The sequence below is a fragment of the Lepidothrix coronata genome, unplaced genomic scaffold, assembly GCF_001604755.1.
Source record: "Lepidothrix coronata isolate B3197 unplaced genomic scaffold, Lepidothrix_coronata-1.0 Scaffold22, whole genome shotgun sequence".
NCBI classification, from domain to species: domain Eukaryota; kingdom Metazoa; phylum Chordata; class Aves; order Passeriformes; family Pipridae; genus Lepidothrix; species Lepidothrix coronata.
This window is the reverse complement of record NW_016690202.1, coordinates 6,218,104-6,233,338: the sequence shown is the minus strand read 5'-3', so window position 1 is coordinate 6,233,338 and position 15,235 is coordinate 6,218,104. Positions and strand designations below refer to the sequence as shown.

Here is a 15,235-nt window from a genome sequence, read left to right as displayed (position 1 = left end):
GACTTCTTCCTGTTTTCTCATAAAAAAAACAACAACACAACAAAAACCCAACAAAAAAACAGAACTAATTTTCCTTTCATCATTTTAGAAAGAAAGGCATGAAGAAATTAAACAGACACAGTGCTCCTAAACACCACTGACTGCAGAACAAGTGACAGGAAAAACTATTAGCAAAAAGAACAAAAATGGCAAGAAAACATTTCCACTGGCTTCTCCAAAACAAGGAATAAACAATTACACCAAAAGACTACAAATACAAAATTTGTAATTGTTCCTAACAAAGGTTTGGTCTCTGTCTCAGTTATGGCCACAAGTAGGTCTGCAGTCTTGAACTAAGGTTTAATCTCCTCCAGCAATTGGTATGTGCTTTTCTAGTTTAAGTTTAACCTTTAAAGAAATGGGATCCAGTTCACACATCTGCTTGTCTGGCAGTCTGAAAAAAGCCTCTGCTCTGCATGCTGAAAGCATAATTGCAAACTAATCACACATACATCATTACAACAAATCAAGAGAAAGTACCCACAAAAGGAGACCACGAGGATAGGACAGTCCCCACAGTGACATCATGAGGCCTCTGAAAGCCTCCTGGCAGCTCCTGTTCAGAGAAACTGTGATAAGCACAGTGAAAGTCACAGGAGCAAAAATTGCCTTATCCACTTCAGCTGAGCATGCTGATGTTCCTGTGCTCAGATGCATGGGGAGAGGAGGGAAATGGCAGGAGCCAGGCAATAAGAGGCTGCTTTACCTATACTGGTCTGTGCTTGGGATGATCTGACTTAAGAGTTATCTCTGGGGCAGTCTCCTGAATGCCTCCACAGGGTCAATGTGGGCACATGGCTCCCAAAGCTATGTACACATTTCTACTGCACCTTCCCAGGCTGGTAACTTGCCTCAGCACAGATACCAGCTCTCTCATCTCTCAAATGGATTTAACAGTTGAAAGAAAGAAATGAGAAACACCTTTTCTTCCATGCCTCTTCAACCGCTAGGTTTCTGGTTGCAGCTATAATAAGCAAATGGGTATATGCTGGCACAAATGCTTCAGTAAAGCTGACAGGCAACAAGCTCTGTACCAGTGTTGTCCTTAGCTGGGTCCTCTGGCAGTATGACAAGAAAGCAGCCAAGTGTAAAACAGCAGAAGTGACATGCTGAACTGCAAGGAGAGCACAGAATAAACTGTACAAATGAAATGCGGTGTGGAGCCAGAGGCTCAGAGAAAAACCCTAAAAGCTGATGAACAAACTTTGCAACATGTTGGTGGGATCAGCTGAGTCCATACTTTGCACACAGGTGGGCTATCATGTATCTCTGCTTCTTCTCCCTTTTCAATGAAGGCAGAGTGAGAAAACACTTATCAGCCCCCATGTACATGGGAAAGGCTCTTGGGAGTGGAATTGAAGGGGAGGCTACCTGGGGACACCAGAGGAGAATTTGGAAGCAGCACAAAGCCAGCTTTGTCTTGTAGAAGTAGAAGCACAAGTGGTAAGAGCCCTAGAAATAGGAGAGAAAGAGGGGGGAAGGTAGGGGTACATGACAAGCGCAGCAGAAAGCAGGTTTGTAAAAGCTTTGATGTTGATCTGGATCACCTGTGGGCACCTCAAATAATAGTGCAGGCTGCACCAAACACACAGGCACAGACTAGAAGACTGAGAGAGGGGGTGGAAGATACACAGAAGGTTTATTTTGCTGAAAATTTAGACTGTGTGTTCAGGCAAGAACAAGGTAGAGCTGAACACTGCACCTTAGGCCCAGGGACAGCTACATGAGCCACACTGGAGGTTTTCCTTATGGCCAATAACAACAACCAAACCAAACCAAACCAAACCAAACCAAAGTAAGAAAAAAAGAGTAAAAAGTCTGTTTATCTAAGTGCTGTCTTTTCCCAAAGCCCGCTAAGGAACACCAAAAGATACACAACCACTTCATGTGTCAGGGCAAAGCAACCAACTCACAGACCAGTGCGAAAGAAGACCTGTGCACCAGCAATGCCTCCCTGGTTCAACTGCCCCAGGACTTGCACAGTGCTCTGCCTGGCAGCACCAGCAGCCCCAGCATTGCTCCCTGGAGTACTGACAGATATCTTCCTGGGAGAAGACAGCCCAAGGAGCTGGAGGAGGGCATTGCCAGGCAGGTGGACAACTGCAAGCCAGTCAGCCTGGCTGGGCAAAGGCACCCTGACCCCTCCCCTTGAAGCCCCTAAGCCCTTGCAAAGCCAAGGGTTGGGGCACTCAGGGGCACTCCTCAGGCCTTCCTGTTGCTGTCCTTCACAAACACCTGCCTAATGCCAATCCACCTGCATGTAGACAGGTCTGTCCTGCCAGACTGACCTCTGAGTCAGTGGCAGAGCCAGCACACTGCATTTGATTTTAAGCTCAGCTTGACAGAGGCATGCACTTCTGTGAAATCTGAATGATAAGAAAAGGATAAAGCAGATGGCCACTGGCCAAGTGGTCTTTCTGGGACAGGTATCCCCAGTGCCACTCAGGACAGCCTATTCAAGGTGTTGCCTGCCCTTCCGCTCCCCACCATTAGCTGGGGCAAAGGATGCTTCTATGAAAGCACACAAATCTGGGAGAAATTTCCTCATTCTGATGCCATATTCCAAAGCACCATGTACCCACGGGATGCTCTCAACTGTAGCTGAGAGCTACATGCTACAGTATGGTAGACAGGGAAGCCAATCTAGCATAACACAGCTTTTAAATAGCTTCAGATTCTGCACTGTGGGAGAGTTAAATGCAGAGATGTCATAGCACCAAGAGAGGAAAGAAGAGACAACATTAGGGAACGTGACAGTACTACAATGTACTTCATAAGCTTGTGCATCTGATGAGTTGCTCGGGAGCCAAATTTACCAGCCCTTTATAAGCAGCCTTAGTGATGGCATGGGGGTGCTGCATAGAAAGCTGTGTTCTCTCTGCGTAGATCCTCAAAGGACTGATGAGTCACATTCTCACAGAATCACAGATTTTATGACTTGCTGCTCCAGCATGAGTGTTCCTGACATTTATCCCTGCCACACATACCTAGCTTGGAAGAAGTGACGACCCACCAATTTGAAATCAGCCCACTTACAAAATAAACTACTAGGTTTGCTTGATTTTCATAGCACAACAAAAAAAAAGTTTTAAAAAATAAAAAAGACTGGACAATGACAAGTGATTGAATTGTTTCACATGCCTAACTGTGCACTTAAAACACTAATACCTACTCTTTATAAGCCTTTCACATGAATACTTACTTTACAGGAGATTACTTCACCTCTGTGCAATGGGACACTTCCCTGTCTTCCCCTCAAAATCTAATGAATGTTGCTTCCAAGGTATCAGAGGTTGAGAAGAGCAGTTAGGCAATTTCTAGCTCTCATGTGATGGCACCACCATTCTTCAGTTATCACAGTACTGTACCTTTCACGTATACAGCACCGGTACCATGATAACCGAAAAAGGACAGTTCATAGTCTTATTATTTGATGCCATTGTCAGATAAACAAACCACCCTTCATTTGACTAAGAAAAACTGCTCAGTCTCTAGGAATAATTGTGATCTAGTCAATCACTTGCAAGTCTGATAAAGCAAATTAAATTTTTGATACTGGATGCTCTTTCCCTGAACAGTTTCTGCTAGAACTCAATCTGGCCACTTCTGTGAAAGATAATAAAATGTGTTTTTATAAATACATTAATGAGAAAAGGAGGGCCAAAGAAATTCTCCATCCTTTATTGGATGCAGAGTGGAACATTGTGATCTCTAATGAGGAAAACGCTGAAGTACTTAATGCCTTCTTTGCCTCAGTCTTTAATGGGAAGATCAGTTATCCTCAGAGCAACCAGAGGAGAGCAGACTAGGAGCAGAACAGCCTCCCTGTAATCCAGGAGGAAGCCTTTAGTGACCTACTCTTCCACTTGGACACTCATACGTCTATGGAGTCAAATGGGATGAGACTCTCTATCACTTATCATCAGTCCTGGCTAACCGGGTAGGTCCCGGAGGACTGGAGGTCAGCCAGTGTGATGCCCATCTATGAGAAGAGTCAGAAGGAAGATTAGGGGAACTACAGTAACAGCCCATGGCCTGGACAGGTGCACTCTTCGCTGGGTAAAAAACTGTCTGGATGTCCAGGCCCAGAGAGTAGTGGTGAATGATGCCACATCCAGCTGGTGGGTGGTCACCAGTGGTGTTCCCCAGGGCTCAGTACTGGGGGCACTTCTATTTAATATCTTCATTAGTGACCTGGATGAGGGGATTGAGTACACCCTTGGTCAGTGTGCAGACAACACCAAGTTGAGTGGGAGCACTGGAAGGCTCTGCAGAGGGTTCTGAATGGGCTGGATCAATGGGCCAAGGCCAGTGGTATGAGGTTCAACAAGGCCAAGTGCCTGGTTCTGCCCTTGGGTCACAACAACCCCAGGCAGCGCTACAGGCTGGGGACACAGGAAAGCTGCCTAGTGGAAAAGGACCTGGGGGTGCTGGTTGATAGCAGCTGTATATGATCCAGCAGTGTGCCCAGGTGGCCAAGGAGGCCAATGTCATCCTGGCCTGTGTCAGCAATAGTGTGGCCAGCAGGACTAGGGCAGTGATCATCCCCCTGTCCTTGGCACTGGTGAGGCTGCACCTCAAATCCTGTGTTCAGTTCTAGGCCTCTCACTACAAGAAAGACATGCAGGTGCTGGAGCATTTCCAGAGAAGGGCAACAAAGCTGGTGAAGCATTTAGAGAGTAAATTATATGAAGAATGGCTGAAGGAGCTGATGTTGTTTAGCCTGGAGAAAAGGAGGCTCAGGTGAGACCTTATTGCTCTTTACAACTACCTGAAAGGAGGTTATAGTCAGGCGGGGCCCAGTCTCTTCTCCCAGGCAACTAGTGACAGGATGAGAGGAAATGGCCTCAGGTTGGATATCTGAAAGAATTTCTTCACTGAAAGGGTCATTAAGCACTGGAACAGACTGCCCAGGGAGGTGGTGGAGTCACCATCCCTGGAAATGTTCAAGAAATGACTGGATGTGGCACTATGGTCTAGTTGGTAAGGCGGTGTTCACTCAAAGGTTGGACTTGATCTTGGAGGTCTTTTCCAACCTTGATGATTCCGTGATTCTGTAACCTGTGTTTACAACTAGCTATGTAAGAAATTTAGTCTTTTTCTCTCCTCTGAACAACTACCAGCAGCAGACAAAGCTTTAATAAAAACTGAGACTGAATGACTAGATAGAAGACTGCTGCCCAAGAGGGGTAAAACTTTGAAGTAGCACATAGCTCCATGCGTTAAAGTCTTCAGCTGTTTCTTACAGATCATCACAGCTTTAGAATTTGGTTAGCTATTTGAAATACGACATTTAATGACACAGCTACAGAGAGATCACTAGGAAAACACACTAGTGTACACTAGGCAGCAAAAGCAAACTGATGTACACATATAATCCAGGTCAAGAACCATCAATAAACTCTGTCTCTGCAATTCTCAGAAACAGGAATAATATAGAACAGTAAGGGAATAATCATCTAACATGTAGAAATAAACTCTAGGTAACTTACGCCACTTGTCTCATTTGAAGTCAGGTACAAGTTGTTCTATTCATAACCACAGGCAAAGTCTTTTATATATAAAAATAGCTGTGCAATAAAAGTAGTGAATTAAAAAAAGACTGCTTAATTAAACTGAACAAAACAACTTACGTGTATGGAGAGAGAGGTCCTAACAGGACTTTGGAAACATCCCGTTGTCCAAGGGTCATAAGAAGCAGAGCAAGGCTCTGATTTGTTGAATCTACACAGCCTCCCTGCAAACCAAAATGTTTTAATAATTAATTTCTGTACAAACCAGAAACTGGGATGGGAGGAGAGTAATAAAGGAAAAAAATACACTTAAAAGGCTGAAATATCAGTCCCAATTTTCAAGGGCCAAGAAGATAGAAATCTAGATTTTGTAACAATGACAAACTAATTTCACATGGCAGGCTGGGAAAGGAACAGAATTAAAACAAACCCAGAACAAGGTCACATTAAACATTCCTCCCATCCCTCCTAATCTCTTTTAACATCACAGAAGGTAAACACTGAAGAATTTCCTTGCAGTAAATTTAAAAGAGGTATTAATTATAGTTCATATGCCTCTGAAGATACCATGAATTGCAGCACTTTATGTATTTGCCAATCTGAAACAAGAAGCAGATGAGAGTTTCGTAGGGAGTATTCCTGACACTGGACTTTCTGTATTTGTAGCTCGGTTAATAATTCAAAATGCTCCTTATCACTTGGATGAAAACTAAATTTTCTGAGCTTGTTTTTTGTTTTTCTAAATCTGTAAACGTTATGAAACATCTACTTTTGTGACCAAATCTATGCAAAAGCTTCCATCAGCATGGAGACAATCGTGTCCTAAACAATATATCAAAACACAGTGCATCCATCACATCCCAGCTGCTTACATAAGCTCTGTTGCTGCAATGAGTCAGTCATCACCAGGTTTTTTGTGCAAAGGGAATGTGCTGTTATGCCCATTCATGGTGGTACATCCCCCCTGCACCTTTGGGCCACTCTACAATGTCCCCAGGATTTCTCATTAGACCTTGACCTTGATTAATGGCTCCTAGGCAGCTAAGCTCCTCTTGAGTTTATCAGAAAGCCTGTCTGTTCCTAGGATCTTCTGTTGCCTACTGAACTGCTGTCATCTAACGGACAGCCTTGGAATATTATTTTTGTCTAAATTACAGCCCAGGTGGAATGATATTATTGTTACTGCACCTTTTGAGGAAAATTTCAGTAACAATCAACCCAGATGTTGGTAAGGATGGAGAGTGACAGAAGACGAAAGCCAAGCATCTCACAACCCTATAAGCAGCAGTCCTAAGTGAGGCTCTTTGAGCTCTCCTGGGCCACAGCAGTCTGCACCAGCACCTCCCTCTCAATGGTATGCCTCTCGAAGCTTGCCAATCCTCAAGTTTGTGATACTTGGAAGACAATCACCAAAAGCTGCTGATGAGACCTGGGCTGATACTCTCACTCCTCAAGATTGAACCCTTCACTCACTGAGAGGTGCAAAGGCACCTGATGTATTTCACTGAGCTTGAAGCAGTCTCAAGTCACAGGCACTTATGGGGACTTACCCCCATGTTCTTATGGGGGACTTCAAGCTGCCTGTAGAAGGCCTCATCCGTTTTCTCCCTCTGATCAGGGAGCCTGTAGCAAACGCTCACAAAAATGTCAACTTTTATCCTAACTCATAAGCTCATTACTTGCTCATCACCCACCCCAAGACAGAGGGCCTTCCTGGTCTGTCTCTCCTAAGCAGTGTATAGCCCTTTGCGACAACATTCCATGGTGGAAGCTATCCCACCATGTCTCTGTAACTGCAATGAGATCAAAGCCCTGTGAGGGCATGCAGCTCTCTAGTTCCTCCTGTTTTTTCCCCATACTGTGTGCACTGCTGTACAGGCACTTTATAGAGGCATTTGATTCTGTCAACATCCCGGTAGTCAATGAATAAATGCCGCTATATCCTTTAGACATAAACCATTGATCAAATCTGAGGCTAGTTTGGCAAGGGGTCTACTATCGTGACCCAAAGGGAGGATCTCTCTTATCCTTTTCCATCCTTACCTTTTGCATCCCTGCTCTCCATTGTAGATTGATTCTAATCCAATTTTCCTTTGTGCACTTCATCTGTGTAGTACGCAACAGAGTGAACCTTGCCATCAAACTTTGTTGCACTTCAACAAATTGATATAAAGCCTGCTTTATAAATCACCTTTCCTGGTGATTTAAGTGACCCAAACCACTCATTTGCAACACCATTCCCACATAATCAGTTGCCAGACACCGAAATTAAGCAATTGCTTGTAATCTAATGACAGAACAGTAACTTCTGCCAAATGAAGGACTTCACACTCCCAAGAAGGCCAAGTTTTTTTTTTTCTTCGATCCAGCTGCCACTTACTCAAGCATCCAAAATCAAAAACAACCCTCCCAAGAGAAATGGGATGGGCAAAGTCGGAGCCAAAGTACATTTGTTCCAAAACATCTGGCACTCGTTACCAACCTAGGATGCAGCTTCTAGGCTCTATTAATTCAGTCTATGGCAGTTTCTCCATTATTGTTTCTATTGACAACAGAGCCAAATCTGGCTAGATGTGACAATTAGACACAAATCATTAAAATCCCATCCATTTTGAAACGTTGTTATATAAATCCACAACTGATATGTACATATATATATCACAGCTCTGGTTATTGGACAACAGTGTTTCAAAAAGGATTATTCTTCTGACCTTTGATTTAGTGTCAGTTATATTTTGGAATACACGCAATTTCCTCCCTTACCTGTGTGGTACATATTTGCATGCCTCAAGAATTTCTTACATAAAGGGTAAAAATTATTGCAGAGGGTTTCCGTCTTGGTTTTTGTTTTTTTTTCTCTCTGGAAAAATGGAGTAGACTCTTGCCAAACTGAAGTAAGGTCATCTGGAAAATTAAGCCTTCAGTGAAATCCTTCACTCATTTTAGCTCTAGTTCAATAAAACCAACATCCTTAGCCCTCTTGCCTCTCCAAGGTCCCCTAACAACTCGTCCTTTCTTCATTAAGGCTGAAACAAGTATTGCAGCCTCTCCTATTTTTCATGATTGCAAGGAATATAAGAATTAAATCCTTTTCCAGTTCTTCCAGGCCGTTCCATTTGCAATTTCCAATTGCTTGCTATATAACGCTCCCATAAACAATGCCTTTCAAAGACAAGAGTTAAAATCCTCATTGGCCTTCTACAATTAAGGTTCAGAGAGAATTGCATATGGATTTGTAATGACAAGGCTAGTCAGTCACTCCATGCCCTCTCTCACAGAGTCACTGCAATTAGAACTGTTCTGTTTATTAATAGTCAATTAGCTCTGACATCTTTCATGAACAAATGTGCATAAAAAAAGCTCCACAATTCCAAGAATCATACAAACTCTTTCATTTCTTTTTTAACTCTTAGTAAAAGGACCATTTAGCACTTAATGTTTCAAGGTTCAAATTCTTAGATTTCCTAGGTAAAGCAAGCACTTTATGAAATGTCCCTGGGCTCCTTTAAACAGTAATGAACTCCAGCAGATTTGTGGGTGACCTGAATAGCCAAAGCCCTTTTACAGAGAAGTCAAAGCCCTTTTACAGAGAAGTCAAAGCCCTTTTACAGAGAAGTCAAAGCCCTTTTACAGTGCTCTTAGGATGCCCTTCTCTGGCCAACCCTCCCTAACTCCTGCAGCACAGTACCTACAGGCAAAAACACAGATGGAGAAACAATCCCATAACAAGGAGATCTAAACACAGGAAAAGAAATTCTCCCTTGAGCCCTGTATTCAGTGAGTAGGTCATGTAAAGAGAGTGGGACTTAAAGACTGCCTGTTCAGAGCAATCCATTCTTGCTTTCCCAAATTTTTAGTTTCATTAAACATTCTACCTAGGCAAAGAAACATAGGGAAACAAAGAAGATATATTCAAACTAAACAAATACTGCACACATTGCAAGAAGTTTTTATATCCTCTCTGGGGTCAACACTAGATTCAACTGACCTAACCAAAAAAACCTCCAAAAAACAAACCAAATGTTCAAAAACCAAACACCAAAAAAAGCCCACCCCAAAACAAAAACCAAACCAACCAACCAACCCAAAAAGTACATGAGAGAGAAAATGAGAAAGAAACTACATCTTCCCAAATATCAGGCTAGCACTATATGAACATGTGTATCATATATAAATTCAAGTGCATATTCTGAAAACTACATAACAAAACCCACCATATTGCCTATGACAGAGGGAGTGAAGAATTCACTAAATAAGGACTGAGCTTATCCAGTGGATAAGCAGCACACTTATCTAATAGAATGCTAACAAGAACTTTTCCACAGTGAGCTGCTGTACTGGAGGACAGCAGTCTGTACACTGCTCAACTCTTTGTCAGTTACTTTTGGACTCAAGTGGCCCACACATAAAAGACTCTTCCAGGAGCACCAGCAGTACCATAGCAGGCCACAGCAAACACCCTCACTTGCAGAGAATCTGATCCTCAAAGACATTGAATCCTCACAGCCTATTACTTTTTCATTCAAAGACTTGCCTGACCCTGTTTCCTCCTCAAACATTTTTTCTTGTCTTGAGATACTCGCTATCCTTTGCAAAATTTGACTCAGCACATTCAAATGGCTGCAGCACACTGAAGCAGAAAGTCACCTAGTTCAAGCCTTTCCATCTTGAAACTTTCATTTCAGAAGTTCTCTGACATCTGACTCTGAACAAAGCATAATATCTGGACAAATTTCCTCACTAGTTTCAATCTGTCAAGTGCTGGATGGTTTTTAAAGGAAAAGATACTTCTTGCTGCTGATAAAAGTATCTGAAAATTGGATTTTTGATGTCTCCAAACATCTGACTGCCTGAGGATGTTTTCCAAAACATTTATACAAAGCAACAAATATATCAGATTTTAGTTTAGGTTGAGTGTGGGTTTTTTCAGTTTTGGGGTTTTTGTTTGGTTTTTTCTTTTTCAGGGAGGGTGGGAGGGAACTGAAAGATTTTACAACTCCCCCCTCAAATAAAAATAGCTACCTGACACTACATGCAGAAACAGACAGATGCTTCAGTCACTAGTTGTGACTATTCTCCATACATGCACTTTGAAGTACAAGGGGCCTAGACAGTACCCAGGAACACAGGGAGAATATTTATTGGTGGTACTTCTATGAGATAAGAACTCTAGGCTACAAAGAGAAAGTCCTCTAGCAACACAGTGCATATACTGAATAAACAAAGACAAAATATTAATGGAAGACTGAAACAAGGGGCAAGTTGGTAATTCAAACAGATGAAGGATTTGCATAAGGGAAAAGAAAAGATAATATGGTCATGGATAAACAAACTACTACAGGTATGGATGTGATTTATAAGGTTGAGGGGAATTTTTATCATTGACTACATGCCCTAATACAGAATCTCAATAATGGCATTTTTAACCCTTTGCAAAGTCCTCTCAGCTTATTACAGTCCAGAGCAACTACTTTTTTTTTTAACAGTGAATATTATTTGTAGATGACTGCCTCCTAAAGGCCAAATGTGTTATGTCAATACTAAAAACTAGTTATTTTAACATTTGTGAAGATATGAAACAAAAGCAGCAGGTAGGTTCTTTATTAAATCAGAAACTCACTAGTGTGCTGTTTGCCAAATCATTTGAAAGACTGAAAACTGCTCTTCCACTAGAAGTCTTGCCACAAATGAAAATCATTTCAGTAATTAAAAAAATGAGACTGCTGTGAAAAACTGTGATGCACTTAAGATTCCTAAGCAAACACTGTCCTAGCTGCTTTCCAACAAGCCATACAACCAACAGATCTCAGCACATTTGACTTTGTCATCATCATCACAAAGTGGTCAACACAGAGGCCTGTTACTTTTTTTTGTCTTCTTCTCCCTTGTGTGTTCTCCCACTCATAATGCTCCATTCCAACTACTAGTTTAGAAGCATTGACTATATTCCCCATCCAACTTCTTAAAAAACCTCTGAAAGCCCACATGAAGCTGACTGAATTCTGTTGTAGGCAGAAAGCAAAAAAAGAAAAATCTGCCATTACTATGATTCATAGTAACATCTCTTGGACATTGGAAATAACATGGCCTTTAAAAAGCACCCTGTTAAAGGAACCGTTCAAAACCACCCTTTACCTGGATGAAGAAGACATTGGCAGCATCAGATCATTTCTTTGTTTGGATCTGAGCCTGTCTGAGGGTGCCTCTAAGACACCTCTTCCTTTACCAATTTCGTCACCTCCTTCCCCTACAGCTGTAGACACAAAACACTGGCCACTTACCCTGTAGATCTCCTCAAGCAACAGCTTAGCACAGTTCTGGCCCAGTTCCTCGGGAAGCACAGCTGCTCCCTGGCCCTGAGGGTTTGAGGCTAGCTCAGCACTGAGAATAGTGCCATTGATGGTTTCTGCAGTAAGACACATGCCAAAACCTGGTGATCTGAAAGAAAGGGAAAAAGTGCATTTGATTTAAGGACAAAAATCAAGTAATGGGCCAAGAACTACTCCCAGCCAACCTCCTCTTTAAGTCACAACCAGCTCCTCTCCTAGGGCAATACTGGGAATCTGGACTTGATGGCAAATTTCCTGGTTGATACATTAGATTCACTCTGGGGAAAAAAAAATTAACAGCAGTATTTAAAAGTCGAATCAAGTACCACTTGCCGCAAAATCTTTCAAAAGGAAAAAAGAAAAAGAAAAGAAAAAGCCATCCAAACATCAGAAATGCATTTTTTTAAAAAAGAGGAGGTTATCTTTCACATTAATTTAACTCACGTTTGCTGAACATTTCAAAGATATCTGGTGTTTCTTCACTGTGACATTCAAAAACAAAATTACCTTTCTTTGGGGCTTGAGCTCTTTCCCTGAAAGCTTCAATACTTAGCAAGATTAGACCAATTACGCAGAATCAGGGGTACTGCAGTCGTACTGAAATCATACCTATGATCAATGTGACAGCACAGCAGCATCAGAAACACACATGTACCAGCCAGGTGGAAAGGGATTCAGTTCCTCTTCCCATGCTATTATTTATCCCTCTGCATGGGGCTACATGTAGTAAACAAAATGCTGCTGTCTCAATTAATTTGACTTTTTAATTTTATAGACAGATAAAAAAAAAAAAGGGGACCCCAAAAGCACACAGCTCCCAGAAAAGTTTCTGCAATTCTGGTAACTGTTGACAGCCTGGAGACACAAGAGTTACAAATCTGGGATATTAAATAAGATAAAGGACTAGAAAAGAGGAAAAATACTTTAAAATGAGTCAACAATTTCTAGGTTTCTAAACTTCTGAACCTAACAAGTTTTAAGGTAATATTTCAAAAAGCAGAAACAGTGACAGAAAATACGCATGCCTGCATTTGAGCATACAGACAAAAGACAAACAAATGAGTTATCCAGAACTCTTTCAACTTCAGTGAAGAGTGACAAGAGGATAACAGAGCTGACAGATACCAGTAAAATTGTCTAGATCACATCCATCACTTCTGTGTTCTGATGGCAAACAAAATTTGTAGAAGTACAGTAAATTAATTTTCCTGTCCTCATTGGTGAAAAGACATTCTTGCAGCTATTCAGCAGAATACTTCCTTAAAACAGTTCAGTCCCATCCTCAATGCTACCATTTCCATCAGAAGGTGTACAATTAAGTTTGAATGTTGGTTTCCTCAATGTACCATGGCACCTCTGATCTTAATCTCACTTCAAAGCCAAGGATTTAAAAATGAAGAGAGCTCAAGTTGCCTTTAGGTGGCAGTAATGATGCACTGCATTCCTTGTTTAAAAAAAACACACTTCTATCCCTGTTACTTGAGTAAAAGACATGCATCTACTGAATAATTTCATTTTTCCTTGTGAGGAATATTTATTTCAAGTCAGCAAACAGAAGACTGTGATCTAAAACTCAACAGAATTACAGATCAGAACACCCTACCACATGAACAAATGCAGAATTACGTCTGTTCCCTGTGAATACTGGATACTCACTTTCCAGAGCTGACCCCCTTCATATGATCTGTGCAGATATAGATGTCTGGGAGGAATTTATTTAGAATGCCCCTTGCAGATTCCACCATTCTGTTTGCCATCTGTGGTGACACTCGGACAGAGAATCTACATTTCTGAGCTAAGAAATTATTTGTGGTCACAAAAGAAATTGAAAGTGGAGATTGACAAAAGTGGTCAAGAGGTTCCAACGCATTATTTCAGAAAACCTGGTTTTGTCCTGTACATCTATTCATAAACACTGGTCCATGTTCCTGTACTTAGAGAAGTGTATGCACGTACGTGCTTTCTACAGTCTTTTCATCGATACACCTTGAAGTGAATTACATAGAATGTGCTGAAGAACAACCTATTATGACTGAGTAAACATGTATCTTGAAAATGCCCTTCAACAAATTTAAATTGCTGTTCTGTCATCCTGTGTTTTCTTATGATGGAGGAACCCCCGTGTCCTCTGCTATTCATATACTATTAAAACATGGGCCTGGGTGAAGTTTCTGTGAATTAGCAGCAAGAAATCCTGCCTTTCTTTTTCTACCGGGGAGAAATTGGGAAGATGAATAAGAAATTAAAGACAAATGTTTTAACAAAAAAAAATTAATTGTAAAAGGCTGTAAGAAAAATATCTTTGCTCTCTCCAACCATTTTGCAGTGCTCTAAGGCTATCAAGTTCACCGACTCTCTAAGCGTCTGAAGGTTCCAAGAAGGAAGAAATTACCACCTTCCTGCTCACCCCAACCCACCTTCTCACAGTACACAAGAGGTGAACTGCTTTTCTGTCCTTGTACTCGGGTGCTGCTTCAGAGAAACTCCTAACAGATCTCCAAACGTACAAAGCACATTGTGCTCCAAATTCCATCCCAAGCATAGTGCAGACTCACACCGTGCACATTTAACCACCCATCTGCACATACATTCACACATACAGAGAAACACACTTTCAGAACTCCCAGCTAGCAGGGAGGAACTTCCTTTTCTACAAATTTCTATAGCATCTCTTGTGGACTAGTTAAACCAAAAACTTTTAGATTTTAAGGGCAAAATCATTAAATAATAATCAGAAAACTGATTGCTCTGCACAGTTGGTACACTCGGTATTTTGGATGACTGTAAAAGGTTGCTGCAACACAATCGCCCCCAGCTGTGAGGAAGCAGATTTACTCAGATGAATCCTGAAGGGACAAAAATACACATTGAAGAGACTTAAGGACTTATCCTCCCAGATATTTTGTTTTCTACTGTCTTGAAGGACCACTTAATGGCTAAACTAAAATAAGACTGTATCTCACTGGGCTTACTAAAGGCAAACCCGTATTCCCGAGGAAAAAGCTCAGGAAAACTTAGAGGAAGTTCAAAAATCTGTAGTTCACATACATCAATCAAACCAAAGTGGCCCAAATGGTGCTGCGCATTAACACCAATTTAGAACAATGCCAGTAAAGTCATGATCATCCCTTCCTCCTTCACACACAAATATATAGAACTACTCACTAGAGAGAGGAATGGAGGCATAAGGAAAGTACTTTCTTCATCAGAAGACCATGGCAACCAGCACCAAAAGCACAATGAGCCACCTACTTTTTGAACTACAGCATATGCATCCAGTAAAACTGCTCTTGCCTGGCAATATGGCACTCATCTAAATGCAGCAATTGGAAAGATGTCCTTTTCTCACACATA

General features: G+C 41.6%; 1 protein-coding gene across 1 annotated transcript in view; it reads right to left on the bottom strand.

Annotated features, from left to right (window-relative positions):
• RCL1 (RNA terminal phosphate cyclase like 1) overlaps positions 1-15,235 on the bottom strand; it is a 29,949-nt gene that overhangs the window by 1,999 nt on the left and 12,715 nt on the right. The window contains exons 6-8 of the mRNA XM_017808200.1: positions 13,538-13,663; positions 11,834-11,990; positions 5,673-5,776 (exon numbers count right to left, since the gene is read on the bottom strand). Of these exons, the coding sequence (XP_017663689.1) occupies positions 5,673-5,776; positions 11,834-11,990; positions 13,538-13,663 (387 nt within the window). The remainder of the gene's footprint in view (positions 1-5,672; positions 5,777-11,833; positions 11,991-13,537; positions 13,664-15,235) is intronic.